Source organism: Eufriesea mexicana, unplaced genomic scaffold (genome assembly GCF_001483705.2).
Source record: "Eufriesea mexicana isolate 0111107269 unplaced genomic scaffold, ASM148370v2 scaffold745, whole genome shotgun sequence".
Classification (NCBI taxonomy): Eukaryota; Metazoa; Arthropoda; class Insecta; order Hymenoptera; family Apidae; genus Eufriesea; species Eufriesea mexicana.
The window spans coordinates 560,087-576,506 of NW_016908908.1; the positions used below are offsets into that span (position 1 = coordinate 560,087).

General features: G+C 35.1%; 1 protein-coding gene across 2 annotated transcripts in view; it reads right to left on the bottom strand.

The window, feature by feature from the left end:
* Nucleotides 1-15,965, bottom strand: part of LOC108546671 (uncharacterized) — an 81,758-nt gene extending 65,793 nt beyond the window's left edge. For both annotated transcript variants that reach the window (XM_017898881.1, XM_017898880.1), the window contains exon 1: nucleotides 14,232-15,965. In XM_017898881.1, the coding sequence (XP_017754370.1) occupies nucleotides 14,232-14,241 (10 nt within the window). In that variant the 5' untranslated portion in view covers nucleotides 14,242-15,965. The remainder of the gene's footprint in view (nucleotides 1-14,231) is intronic.
* Nucleotides 15,966-16,420: the final 455 nt, after the last annotated feature.

Here is a 16,420-nt window from a genome sequence, read left to right on the forward strand (position 1 = left end):
TTTTTTTTTTTTTTTTTGCGTAGATAAAGAAACAAACATAGTAAAATACACAACGAACCTCACTGCTTCAAGAAATATCGTTTATGAAGAACATATTACGATGATAAAAACGATTACAATAAATATCTTTTATTTCTATAATAGAAAGTCACTTTCCTAAACTCAGATAGCAAAAAAATAAATAAAAATAATACTTTATTCATATCAGAAATTTTTCTTAAGTTTCTGTTTAACCATTCACTTGAAAAAGAAGAATCGAATACTTTAAGAAGAGGTAAGTAATAAAAATTATTTAACAAAAGATATTTGAGTTGGATTTATTTTCAAGTAAGTGCATATACATATATCTATATTTTGGCTAATTGTAGGTTAGATTATGAGTTGAATTCAAGTATGTATATGTAAATGATACTATGTATACAATGGCAGAAGTGATATATAAGTGACAAATCAAACTTTAGCTTCGATTGAACCAAGAACTCGGCCATGTCATTATTGGCCGAATGCTCGGTCATTCAATTATAAAACGCGGTCGTATAGTCGAGTACGAACGGATCCAAAATATCGTCATTGCTTTCAGATATTTATTTGGCAAAGTTAAAACGAAATAAAACCTTGTAGCAATATTTAATTTGCGTACACAGTAATACTTTTGATTAAAAAAGACTATATCTGAGCAATTTTTACTAGTAGATAATTTATTTAGGTTAAGTATTAGGTTAGGTTAGGTTAGGTATAAAATTTATCAAGTACGAAATAAAACCTCGTAACAATATTAATTTTCGTATACAATAATACTTTTGATTCAAAGAAAATATATTTGAACGATTTCCACTAGTAGATAATTTATTTAAGTTAGGTTAGGTTAGTATTTATTTCTAGAACAGATGTCAGCACTAAACTTCGTCTTTTAGTGCTATTTCACTTGTATTTCGTCTCTCCATCTACAAATAATTTTCTCTGATTTATCATTGTTCTCACTGTTACAAAATTACTTACTATTACTTATTAAGTGATACATCTGCTAATGTCACACTGAAATTCTTAGCTACAAAATGCTCGTCAAATAATATTTATCTATAATATCTAACCAACTTATTTAAACCCCAAAATGGAAGCTAAATTATACATGTGACATTCTTTAAGTAATTTTTCTGTCGAAGATATAAATTTATGAAATTAAAGAAAGAATAGTGAACACTTTATTTTAACAAACTATATTAATATATATAAATATTAATACATCTTGATATATAATTCTTCGATGAAAGTAATTTATTTTAGAAATTAAACATTTTTTAATTTATACACATTTCTTGTCAATCTTAATAGAACTCTTAATACGAATATCATAATTCTCAAAAATTATATACAATCTTAAAATAGTTATTTTTTTATTATCTTGTCCTATAACGTATTTAAAATTTGTTTATGTATATTTATAATTTTTTTTCTTTAATTATCTAGCTTCTTTTAGTTTGTCGTAAATTGTCTAAAAATTTAAGAATTTCATAAATATTTAAATATAAATATGACGCACAGTGGTTATCATTTTCCACTAGATTATATTTTTTATTAATCGATGGACTGTTATTCAGTAGCAAATTAAAGGAGATATTTTCTTGTTTTTAAGGTTAAAACTTTTACACGTTCTATAAATCTCGGATACATCTTTAAGAATAACCTGCTTATCATTTTTTGATATACAAAAATTTCCATCTAACTCAACTTATCATTAGGTTGCCACAGAAGTTGCGCGTTGATTGGTACACAGCGTTACAGTCAGAATAAAATCTCTTCAGTCACCCTCGACGTTGAACCGTTAAGGGGTTAAAGGTTAAAAAAGCGGGACACACGAATGATAAATAGGGACGCAGGGACGACGTTGTTAAAAGTTGGAACAGTTCAATGACAATCAAGTAACGATCGAAAAAGATAGTAGCGAATCTTGAATTCGTTCCTTGGAACAGTTTTCTATAGCACTTGAAACAAAGAAGTTATCAACATAATCGCATAAACATACATTTAGTATTAAAAAATTGTGAAAATATAATTTATATCATATAAAAGAATTTTAAATGTATTTATAAAAAATTACATTTTTAAATTACATACACGAAATTGATTCGTTTAATTTTTAAATTAAAAACAATTTGAGTGACAATTCGAAAGCTTAAAATCCACTTAAATAACTTTCGAAACATATCGAGTTTAATTGGTTATAAATAATTAAGTAGCTAGTAATAATATGCGATATTTAGTAATTCGTAATATTTAATATTTGACGGAATTTTATATTAATATAAAAAGCCGATAAAATAAGTATGTTATTGCACCGATATTGATTCGGTAATTGTTATCAGTGATTTTATTCATATCTAAAAATTTGACGTAGGTAGAAGACTTTTACTCTACTGCACCACTGTAGGAGAAAAAATGTACAAGCTGCAGCAGTCTGCAACCTATTTCTGGATGAGAAGCGTCGGCTCGGAATGAATCACACTGCCTAGCGATAAGCGTTCATTTTTTTCAAATTTTATTGAATGGACTGGTTAAGAAATATCGTAAATGTATGTATAAAAATATTCCGATATTATATCTATACCGCGGTTATTTTCCACACAACCTTCCATATAAATAAAAAGCTACAGTCATAGCCTTTCATCACTCGCTAAGACCCTCCGATCTCTCACACGGCATTTAAAAAAAATATTAATCGTTCGACTGCTTTATGACACAAAAAACGGCATAAAATATTAACACTAGGTTTGCAAGCACCAGTAAAAACGCTCGAGGCACTCGGCAGTAAGTACGTTCGATGCGATTCGAGAAGCACGTTGGAGTTGGCAATGATTCGTACAGTGCTGCCACCGGCAGAGAAACGGGAGATTCCCGCAGCAGGCAAGTGAGTCACGCGTGCGACTGGGCTCGCTCGTCTGACGAAGCGTCCTTCCCCTCCCCGCGGTCTGACAAAACGCCTCTCTCATCCTCTCTAGTCTGACGAAGCGCCAACACCCTCCCCGCGAGCGTCTTCCCAGCGCCAAGCGCACACGGAGACGGTCGTTGGTTCCCCGCTGTGTCTCCATGAGTCGACAAGACTCGACTTGACTCGGCTCCGCTCGCCTTGCCAGCCACGAGGAAACCCCGACTTCCCCCACTCCCTCCTCACCGCTCCGCACTTGCCGCTCGCGCTCTTAGCCCCACCACTCCCCTCACAGCCCCTTTCCTAGAAGAGAAGCAGTAAACTCGACGCAGATTCGCATCGTTCGACTTGCGCCGCGCCGCTCCGATGGAGCGGTGAACGGGTGATTAGGTCACGCACCCCGTGCGTCGTCTACGTGCCCTAGGCCGTTCACGGCCGTGTGTCCGCGGAATCCCCCGTTGTTTTTAAGAGCCACCGATCACCGCGCTACCTATTATTACGAGCATTCTCTACCACGGTTTCTAACACGGCGCAGCCTGGAATGCGCGACTTTCACGATCCGCGCCAACCGTTTTATTCCCGTGCAAACTCTCCGATATTAACACGCGGATTTTTTTACAATTAAACACGGTTTTCCCGGTGTGCTACCTTCTCCATTTACACCGTTCTTTTACGCCCGAATGTTATCGCGGTAGCAACGACTTTATACGTTCATTCATTATTCATCCGTTGCTCGTGTCGACTTTATCGCGAGGATCACGTGATACGAAAATTTTAACCGAGCGTTTTCGAGGCTTTTCCTTTACGTATTCTCTTAATATTTACGCAGATAGAGATTTTTATTATCGGGTTTCAATCGTATTTTTTAATGTTTAATAAGTTACTAGATTTTGGTTACTAGTATTTGACTAGATTTTTTCGCTGTGTCACTAGATCTTGCCGTGTAACTATATTACTAGGTTTTGAGAAGGGAAAATGTTTATTTCGACGTATTTACTAGTGGAAAGACGCTGTTGCGAAAACGATGCTTCACGGAGTGATATATCGTAATGAAGTTCTAGAAAAAATATGTTATTATAAAGAATTATTCCGGATGTGTGTTTTTGTATTTTCCCGGGAACGTAAATGCCGTAAGTGATCATCACAGAGAGTGGTTTTACCAGGAAATTTCCACAATGGATAAATGATACTCAAGTATGCTGGCAGATTACTACTACTGAGCGTTGAAGATGCTCCAAAGATAAAGCATAACCTAAAAATAAAGCGCACTATTCGTTCCGTATCTTTCTCGACAAAAATAATTTCTATTAATTTACTTGCAACGCTGCATTTCTTTAGAAGATATTCGTAATAGTTTGATGAAAAATTTTTCGATCTCCTTTTATCAGATGACATACAATTACGATACAAAATGGTGGCAAAAATAAAGGAATTAATTTCCCAATCACATTAGCGTCACGTTATTATATTATTATAATTATATATATTTTTTATATATTATATTATTTTTTTTTATATACATTCATGTAATCACATTTAAAAACTCGGTGACCTTGTACTCGTACAACTTCGATATACTTTGCCAGCATATCATTCAATGTATAGCTACTGCATATTTTAGCACTTTAAATGGTACATTTAAATATAAATATATTTCCATGAACTTAAAAATTCATAAGGTACGTAAAAAGGAGTAATAAGAAGGATAACTAATTAATAACTTACAGATATATAAGTAATAGCTGTTTATTAATGACATTTAAAAGAAGTTCGTAATTCCTTCGGGGCTTAATAGAATTCAATGCACAGTAATGACGGAATACCACTTGTGAATGGGTGATTAGGTCACGAGTCCTAAGCACTGCACATCGCAGGACATTCACAGCCAAGAATCGTTCATTGTTTACGAACAGTTTACTCGTTATTATTGTAATGAAAAGCATCTTTTACTGTTGTGTCTCTTTTAATGCCTCGAATGATTTACGAGAGGTATTACGACGTCCAAGCGGAAGGCTTTTTTCCTATTAATTTAAATATTTTCTTCTTCTTAGTAATACTTCATTCCCGTTTTTCTAGATATCTTCGATGTTCAGAAATCTAATCACGTATTTCCTATGTTGCTTTTTATAAAAGTTAAGATATTTTTTCACTATTAAGTGATTTTTTTTCTTAACTATTTTGCACAAATTTTATTATCAATTTTTTTTGCTGTTTTGTTTGTACATATTAAGACTCAATATGAGTATTTTCTTTACATGGATATTTTGTTCGAGCTTTTTTAAATATTTTCGATATTCAAAAAATTAATCATAAATTTTTTTGGTATTTTTATATATATTAAAACCATGCTTTAGAATTAATTTGAGTATTTTCTTTTTGATATTAATATTTTATTGGAGCTTCTTTAAATACTTTTAATATTCAAAAAATTAATTATAAATTTTCTTTTTTCTTTTTATACAAATTAAAACCTTGCTCTGGAATTAATTTGAGTATTTTCTTTTTGATATTAATATTTTATTCGAGCTTTTTTAAATACTTTTGATATGCAAAAAATTAATCATAAATTTTCTTTGTTGTTTCTATAAATATTAAAACGTTTTTCTAGAATTAATTTAAGTATTTCCTTTTTATTATTAATATTTTATTCAAACTTCTTCATATATTTTTGATATTCAGAAAATTAATCGAGTATTTTCTTTGTTGCTTTTATAAATGTTTCATAATTGTTTAACGTACATCATTTAATTATCTTCTACACGATATCAATATTGGGAAACTTTTGCTTCTATATTAAAAGCGACATTAGAATAACTTATCGAACGTGGAGACATATTTAGTACACATTTATAAACCATCGTGTAACTTAGATAATTTAATCGGTGAAATTTAGGTCGTTAATACGCTTTAACGCGAATATCACGAATTTTTCAACGTTCAAGCAATTTCACCGCCAATGTCGTTGTTATAAATTATTTTGATGGACAGAAGAGGAATCTCTTTGCAAATTTTACTCGTCAGCCTAGGAAAATCCGATTTTTTAAGTCTAATAGCACTGTTTCTTCTTGCCGCATTTTTTCCCCGTGAAAAATTGAAATGCCAGTGTTCTCTGCACGGCAGAGAAGGAGATTTATCGATATCAGGAATATGAATTACGTGGAGACCAAAACGATGGCGGTTAATCTAATCTGGACTTGCAACAAAATACAATGTCACATGCTGGGACATATGGTTACCATCATAAAGATGAAATAGGAATTTTAAACACGTAATGAACTTAAAAATTCATAAGGTACGTAAAAAGGAGTAATAAGAAGGATAACTAATTAATAACTTACAGATATATAAGTAATAGCTGTTTATTAATGACATTTAAAAGAAGTTCGTAATTCCTTCGGGGCTTAATAGAATTCAATGCACAGTAATGACGGAATACCACTTGTGAATGGGTGATTAGGTCACGAGTCCTAAGCACTGCACATCGCAGGACATTCACAGCCAAGAATCGTTCATTGTTTACGAACAGTTTACTCGTTATTATTGTAATGAAAAGCATCTTTTACTGTTGTGTCTCTTTTAATGCCTCGAATGATTTACGAGAGGTATTACGACGTCCAAGCGGAAGGCTTTTTTCCTATTAATTTAAATATTTTCTTCTTCTTAGTAATACTTCATTCCCGTTTTTCTAGATATCTTCGATGTTCAGAAATCTAATCACGTATTTCCTATGTTGCTTTTTATAAAAGTTAAGATATTTTTTCACTATTAAGTGATTTTTTTTCTTAACTATTTTGCACAAATTTTATTATCAATTTTTTTTGCTGTTTTGTTTGTACATATTAAGACTCAATATGAGTATTTTCTTTACATGGATATTTTGTTCGAGCTTTTTTAAATATTTTCGATATTCAAAAAATTAATCATAAATTTTTTTGGTATTTTTATATATATTAAAACCATGCTTTAGAATTAATTTGAGTATTTTCTTTTTGATATTAATATTTTATTGGAGCTTCTTTAAATACTTTTAATATTCAAAAAATTAATTATAAATTTTCTTTTTTCTTTTTATACAAATTAAAACCTTGCTCTGGAATTAATTTGAGTATTTTCTTTTTGATATTAATATTTTATTCGAGCTTTTTTAAATACTTTTGATATGCAAAAAATTAATCATAAATTTTCTTTGTTGTTTCTATAAATATTAAAACGTTTTTCTAGAATTAATTTAAGTATTTCCTTTTTATTATTAATATTTTATTCAAACTTCTTCATATATTTTTGATATTCAGAAAATTAATCGAGTATTTTCTTTGTTGCTTTTATAAATGTTTCATAATTGTTTAACGTACATCATTTAATTATCTTCTACACGATATCAATATTGGGAAACTTTTGCTTCTATATTAAAAGCGACATTAGAATAACTTATCGAACGTGGAGACATATTTAGTACACATTTATAAACCATCGTGTAACTTAGATAATTTAATCGGTGAAATTTAGGTCGTTAATACGCTTTAACGCGAATATCACGAATTTTTCAACGTTCAAGCAATTTCACCGCCAATGTCGTTGTTATAAATTATTTTGATGGACAGAAGAGGAATCTCTTTGCAAATTTTACTCGTCAGCCTAGGAAAATCCGATTTTTTAAGTCTAATAGCACTGTTTCTTCTTGCCGCATTTTTTCCCCGTGAAAAATTGAAATGCCAGTGTTCTCTGCACGGCAGAGAAGGAGATTTATCGATATCAGGAATATGAATTACGTGGAGACCAAAACGATGGCGGTTAATCTAATCTGGACTTGCAACAAAATACAATGTCACATGCTGGGACATATGGTTACCATCATAAAGATGAAATAGGAATTTTAAACACGTACTTCACGCTTTTTCTTTATATTTATACTTTATAGTTTCAAATAGGTTAGGTATGGAAGAATTAATCGAAAGCTGGTTAAAGCGCCACCTACAATGTAGTTAGGTTATGTTCAGTTAGAAAGTACAAGCAGCACTAAAATTTGGAAATTTATTCTAATAAGTTTCAGCTTTAAACGATATTTTATTCAAATTTTATGAAGCAAGACGTTAATGAAGATTAGTAATGCAGTTTAGACATGCTTCTCTTTATTAATTATTTTTCACTGAGTTTCTGCTCCCTTTCCTCAATCTGTTTAAACAGTATTTCGTTTCCTTGCGATACAAAAAATTATAAATTATTAGATTTCTTCGTTCCAACTTAAAATTTTTCTGTAAAAATGGCATGGAAATATAAAAATTGTTATAAATTGATGACTTAATTTCAGTATAATTCAGTATAGTAATAAAATACAACAGTAAACCGATAAGAAAGTAGTATAAAATTTTTTTAAATTTAAGGAGATATAGAAAGTTGAATTTATCCTTAATACCTAGTTGGAATCAATAAATGGCAGTGCACCAGATTTCTTTCTTATCGTAATTAATATCTGAGATTTATCTAAAATTGTAGTTTTTCTTGGGAAATTAATGTCTCTAGCAAAAATCCGCCAACGAAAATTTCATTCTGATATTCCTTTCAAACGAATTTTTATTTTCGTGGAAAAATGTTTGAAACATTACTTGATAAGTATTCCAGAATTTTTCCTTTAGAAGATCCTTTACAAACCTAAAGCAATAAAAATGTTGGACTTGGACGTAAATCATCCAGTTTACTTGTAAAAAAATATGTTTGAGGAAATCTGAAGAAATACGTTTGACTATTCAGATTTCGAGAATCAATGAGAAAATAACCTCAATCGCTGACAATATACTAAAAATCATTCTGACAATTTTTTACATTCTTTAACAGAAAATTTTATAAAAATTATATATTTTGTATAATGCACAGTATCATTGTAAGAAAATAATTCTGTGCCTGTATAAACAAAACGTACATCCATTTTTAAAAACATTCACAAATTCTCCATTAATATCTACCTCATTTTTCAAGTATATTTGATGCAGTAATCATTACCATTTTTGAATTTCAAATTTTGGCGCCATAGATACATGGCTGATTTATAATTTGAAGGCCATGCAGTACGTCTAATACCATTTCGTCATATGTAATACGTATTTCAACACAGTGACCAAGGGAAAACATTGTCATCGACATAAACATTATGTTTATGAAGTCGAAACGCGAAGAGAATACATAGTCTAGAGTATATCTATATATAACATCTTCAACCGCCATTGTATTCGAAATGGTTTGTTAAATTATATCGCAGAGAAAATAACAAACATTGCAGAGTGTTAAAAATCAAAGATCGATGCAATAAACTCGTGGAAGAGTGGCAAGGCACGAGGTATCACGTAGACGGCGAAGCTAACGAGAATTTTTATCCACCCTAACCTAAACCTAACGGTAAGCATCTAGCGAGTGCTAGCCTATACCAACCGTAGGTAATTTCATTCTGGCATTGTAAACAACGTCGAACACTTTTCATAGTAAATTTCAACGAAGAACGCTCGTAGCCGAAACGATATTGCGAAAAGATGCGAATACGGAAGATAAGAGAGGAGAAGCGAGCAGATAAAAGTAGGAATTCGCGTTCCGTGGCGACGCGGCGCATGCGCGCAGCGCCGTTCGGAATTAAAAGACCGGGGCGAAATAAGAATGGTGCCGGTCGGTTGAAGCCGCCAAAGTTACAAGATCGAAAGTAGTTCCGACGAGAAAAGCGAGTGCATTCAATCCTTTTAAGCTTATTACAAGGCCGTAACCACTTTATGGTATCACTGAACGAATGTAACGAAGTTCCCCAGATTTACGACAACGGACCCCCGGCTATTAAAGTAAATTTGACCAGCGGATCAAATAAATTTAATCGCCTCGTCAACATTCACCGTACTTCCGCATTTTAATCGGAATGTTTAACCGAGTGTTCGTTTCACACTCGTAATGACACGATTGTAACACCCTTGTTCCGCTGAAACAAAAGTGCTATTAATTTTTGTTTCTTTTTCTTTAACATAATAACGCGTTTTACGATTGCACGGATTTAAATTCAGATATTTTGCTAAATTTTTTAGAGGGAAAGCAGCCGTTATAACTTGTAAATCAATTAAATGAAATTTATGTAAAGAATGTGATAATTAACCAACGAATATTTATGTAAATGCATAATTTTATAGACAGTCGGTTTAAGATGAACTCTGGGTACTAGTATTTATTTGCATGTTTCTCAGGTTTTTTGGGGGCTATATATGCACGTGTGTAATACATATCTCATGTACTTCGGCCATTTTTTTTTTTTTTTTAATCATTTGGCAATTTTAATTTCCTTTGTCATATATATTTTATGAAGTATATTATGATTAAATAAATTTGATAAGAAATTAAGAAATTGAACACATTACCAAGCTATTGCTAGGAATAGAATTCTTAAATGGCGTCAAAACAAATCTGAAAAGTGTAACTGGAAATATTAAAGGAAGAACTGGGTAAAAATAAAATGAAGTTTCGAAGAGGACTTCTAGTCGATAAAATTTTAAAAGATAAAATTACCAAGAAGCCAATTGAGGTAAAACATCACTGGAGTAAATTTAAATTTACCGCCAACTGCATCTAGTGATATTGAAAAGTGAATTTATTTTACTTGATAGAATCTATCTATGGATAATAGAAAAGAATATCTACAGTTTGTAACAATTTAATTAGAAATTATTGATTATTATCTTTAGTAATAATTAATAATAATTAGGTACATAAATATTATAAATTATTTAATATAAATTATAGTTATATGACTAACTAATAAAAATTATATTATTATAGATAGTAATATGATATTTTCAATGTTTCGTGATATTATAAATATCATACACTGTAGTACAGTTTATTAAATATTAATATATTGATTTTAATGCACTCGTTGGATATTTCACTATAATTTATTTCTACAATATTTCATGCAGTACCATTTTTGTATCTCACATATTTCAAACACTTATCCTGACATTTTATATACACCGTGAAAACTGGTGAAATTCAACGTGTCATTATTATTTGGAAAGAAGTATTTATTTCGTGTTTGAGACAAATTTGTTTCCTCTGAAACTGCGTTGTTTCGTGTAAACGTTTCACTTTTCTCCTACAAAGTCAACGAAAAATCATGGTATTAATTAATCAATAATTTAAAAAATCTCTATTACTATCAAATTACGAACAATTTCCAAGCTCCGATGGTAAATAACGATCATTTAAAACGAGATTTCTGAAAGCACCGATGGTATGTGAAATCATCATAGGATTCGAATCTGGGTCAACGTTTCGCAGCTGCCTTCCCAATTTCCTCGAATTCTTTTTCGAAACTTCTTGAAAACACGTCGCCCCGAAAACACCAGAGGAATTCCATCGAATTAACTAATAATTAACGCGAACTTGACCGATTCCGGGTAACAGATAATAATTACCGAGATAAATTAATCGAATTCCTTTAATAGATCGTAGAATTTCGTTCACGTAACGGTCGCATTCCTTTTAGTTAACGAATGATCCGTCACGCGGCGTCGCGGTCGTTGGGAATTATCATCAAAAAAGAAAAGGCAGCGTTGTCAGTTTAATCGTGGATCTTAGCTCCGTTCCTCGATATATATTTCCTCGGAGATATTTGCAAGAAAATATACCGGGTAGAAAAATGTCTCCTACTTCGCGAACCTATAAATATCGGTGGAATTTCTTCTTAGAAGATCTGCGACATATATATGTATTTACGTCGTCGACATCATGCTACTGGGGGGGAAACTTCCCTCTTGTTTTGGACATGTCCGACTTATCGTGAGGAACTATTTGACCAGTTTACTGCACAGTTCTGTTTATAAGAATCTTAGTTTCTAATTTAAGACAGACGAGAGAGAACTATAATTGTTTATCCTGCTATTTGTAATATTATAAATTAACGAATTATAAATTAAATTAGTATAAATTCAGTATTTAAGATAAAAGGAAATCCTGCACTCTTTATGGTGTTATCCATGATGTTATAAATTCAGATCCGAGAATTTTCTATTTAAGATGTTTAATAATATTATATAATTATTAATATAATATAATATCATATAATTTACTAATATTATTTACAATAATATTATAATTTAAGAATTATGAATTTCTTAATTAAAATAAGAATGGAATCCATAATTTTGTAAACTTATTTGTAGAATAAATTAGGAAATAGTTTCTTAATTTATATTATAAATTATAAAATATAATATTGTGGCAATATTCTTATCACAAATATCAAATTTATTCTCTAAGAATATTGCCATAATATTATATTTTATAATTTATAATATAAATTAAGGACTACAACTTTCAATGCTTCGTCACTATGTAAAGAAAGAAAAAGTCATCGTGAAATAGTGAATGAGAGTAGCAGATAAATAGTAGGTGCAATAACAGATGTAAGTTATACTTCTTTGAATCTCTTATAATAGAAAGTATTACACTCTTGCGGCTACCATCCGCGAAACAGATGGAATTTATCCTCTCTGGAGAATCTGCTCCAAATTTACGAGTGACCCTTAGCTACCGTGCCTTACGTAATATCTACAGAATGATTCGTTTGTTTTAATCACTTTAAGTGAAGATCTTGTAAACTCCTTTACAGTATTCGACACAAAAAAACATTTTTAATTCTCCGAATGATGCATTAAAGCATATGAAACATACAGTTAAATCTGACGCAACTGTTTAAGCTGAAAATTACGTATATCCAATATTACGCCCAATCAAACGTATACAAATATCAATAATCGTAAAATATTTAAAGGTGCAATAAACAAGTTTTATTTTCAATCCTTTTAATTGCATTTTAGAATCTTGATATACAGATTTTAAAATACGTATTCAGAAATTAAGTTCAATCGTTTTACGTCCTTACGTCCATTAAATGTCACGTTAGTAGTTAAAATAGGAAATAATATGGTTAAGAGATGGTCTTGTGTCCTGTTTACATTTTTAGCACAGATTCCATAAGTAATATCTATACTACATGTCCGTTTCTTCCAGGTACTCTACGAGTATTTGGTTATAGGTTATGTTGTACCCAACGCGCTACGAAAAACGCCACGAACGGATAAAGATAAAAATTTGAACAGAATTTTCGCTATTCGTTCTCAGGAAATAATAAATGTGTCTTATTAAGACAGCGTGCTCATAACAACAAAAGGAATTTACACTTCGTGGCTCTAGACTCGTGTGTAACGAAGTATAGATTCTTTTTCTACACGTGTTTCGCGGAGGTATATAAAAGCGTAGTCCGGCATAAAAAAACCTCTCAGCGAGTTAGTTTTTCTTCGACTTACGATTCGAAGATATATAGTGTTTATAATGGAATAAAAGAGATATTTAAAAATACGGAAACGAGTGAAAAGGAAGAAAAATGGTGGACGATTTAGTGGTTCTCGTGGCCTAACGAACTAGAGAAACGGAGAAGTCGGGGAATTCCGGTTGGGTCGGTTCGATCGTCCGATTTCGACTTTATACAGCGGCCGGGAGATCAGTCGTTGGTGTCGTGTCACCTACAAGCGTGGCGCGTCGCTAGGTGTCTTTCTGGCGTAGCATGAAAATAGCCAAGCGTACTTGGAATATCGTGCGGCCTACGCGTTAGGCATGCTACAACGGCGTTCACCGAGCGCTCTCCAAGCGTAAGCGAGTGCGAGCGAGCACGAGAGATTACACGGCTCCTTCGAGGAGTGGGGGAAACGTACGAGGGAAGACCGTTGAGGAAAAAGAAAGAAACGGAGCGCGAAGAAGGAGAAGGACAGAGGCTCGGGAGGGCAAGAAAGGCCGCGAAGCGGAGACAGGTAGATAAATGCGGTTTATGCTAGGAAGAAAGAAGACAGACGACACTGTTGTCGCACCGTATCTCACAAGTATACGGGGTCAGAGACGAGAAGAGGGACAATTGCGAGAATCGGCCAAAGAACGAGAGAAAGAAAGATAGGAAGAGAAGGAAGATAAAAAGAGAGAGGAAGAGCAGAAGGGAGGTTAAAGGGAAGGAGAAGCACGAACGAAGACGGAGAAAGAGAGAGAGAGAGGGAGTCGGAGACAAAGAGAAAGAGGGTAAATAGGAGATTCCAAGAGAGGAAAGGATTCATACGCGCGCGCGCCTGTGAGTAAAAGAGAGAGAGAGAGGGGGAGGGAGGGAGTGAAAGACGGGCAGGGGATAGAAAAAGAAAGATTGATGGAAAGGAAAGACAGGATAAGAAGCGAGAAAAAGAGAGCGAAAGAAAGAAAAAGAGAGAAGGGTAGAAGGAGAGAGGAGTAGCTCATGGTTCACCTGTCGTCATGGCAACGCCGCTTCGCCGCTCACTTGTTACTCCATCGGCATAGCTCGGCCCTCGGTCCTCTCGCAGCCTCCGCAGGAATACGAACACGAGTCACGATCCATCATAGGAGAGACCGAGATGCAGACGCCTCCAGTTTCTCGGTTACAATGATCCGCCGTCTCCACCGAGATCGAAAAATGTCAGGCTGACAAAGATGGGTGGGGAATCACCCTTCGACTCGCACTACGTTATCACAGAATATTCACTACCGGAATTCGATAACCGATCCTCGTCCTTTCGAAATTCGTCTTCATTCGTTATTTCGCACTGTATCACTCTATTCTCGGCATCATACGCTATACCTTTCTCACTATTTTCTTTTTCTTTTTCGTATTTTTCCTTTTCCCTCGTTATACGAACACGAGCGCGATACGGCCGAATAATATTATAGAAACGTATCACAGAAGAAGCACAGTAATGATTTTGTTGGAAGAAAATCGGAAAGGAGACACCCTCTCCGGTTACTCTTTATTTGCCCGTCCCCCTGGCGCGTACTTAAGCCGAAGTCACTCTTCTATTTTAAGCTCCACACTTGCCCCGTCGTCTGCGTCTCTTGGCTCTGCTCTCCTCGCTCTTTCTTTCTTACAGAAGCACGAGAGCAACACAGAGAAACTTATACACGCACTATCCTTTTCTCTTTGGTACGCGGTGGGACACAGAGTCGCGACTCCTCTCTCGTTATCCACTTACCAGCGCGTCAATCTGTTTGCTATGCAAATCCCGTCCGACCGGTGCTGACGTAGACGGCAACACCAACGCAGAAACGGGTCCGTCGACGATATCTCCTACTAACACACTTAACGGCGAGCAGTTAGTCATTGCCCGCGTAGCACACACGTAGAAAATATAATTGGCTACCACGACGGACCACGCAGCAATTCCACACGGGTTCTCCTTTAGCCCCACCACTCGTTGTTCGGCAACACTGATACCGAGACCACTACACGACTCTTGCCACCACCAATACTACTCTGACAGATACTGCTGTTGTTACTACTACGATTACTATCGCCAGCAGTAATATCACCAACACATCGACGACATCGTGTCGGTAAACGCACCGCAAACTCCACAAACGAATTCCCCTTGCGCTTACACGGCTCCACGATTCTTGCCTGACGTCATTGGCGCCTAATCGCGACGTTATTTCGTGTACCACTTCGCGTACTTCTCTCGGACGTGCACCTCGTGCTTTCCTTCCACCACGGATCCTCTCTCTGTCTCCTCTTTCTCCCTTCCTATTCACCTCTCTGCTTGCCGAGAATTTATTTACGGCCACGATTTCGACAGTCTCGGTTCAACAAGTATCCACCGCGGTGTTTTTCTCTTTTCGCGTAAACTCGCCGTCGCGCGAAAGCGATAGAGTTACAGAAATCAGTTTCCTCGCTCCGATGAATCCTCCCCGCTGGACAAGCAACAGGGACAAAGACGCTGCCCGAGCGGACAGCTGCGATACACTAGGCTGTTACGATTCCTCGCTCATTCATCCTCGATTGGGACGGGAAGGAACCGATTCGATCCACCGTAAGGTAGGATCTCGAAGCGCGTGTCGCGTATCGAGCGTTTGATCCGCGCCACTCACTCGGCACAGACTCAAACCGCTTTCCACCGTGTCTACTACGTTACTACTCATCACTCTTCCTGCAACATAATTCCTGTTCGACAACACTGCAGCACGCACTTTCCACGCTTCTGCTCGATCGCCACCACTACCACTACCACTACTACTATCACCACGGTCTTTTTCCACCGAAAGAGAAGATGCTCGTGTGTGTGGTCGCGTTGCGAAACGGATGCGCGCTCTCCTACCGGGTTTTCAACAAGTGATCGCAGCAGCAGTAACAGCAGAAGCGGCGGCAGCGACGACGGATCGGCAGCTCGTCGTTCCAGGGTCGTTCGTCGGCGTATAGGTGGCACAGCACGCGCATGCTACACCTCCTGACGGCGTTGTTATTGTTGCGTAACTGGCGGCCCGCTAAGCCGAGTGTGCCGCTGCCAGCAGCCGGGGAGAGAGAGGTCGCGAGAGCGAGGTAACAGCAGCCGTGGGTGAGCCAGTGGGCGAGTATCTCCGACGAGAGAGCAGTGAGCGTGCGAGCAGTGCGCCGTCTGGCGTGGCTGACGACAGTCTACTGCCTTCCGA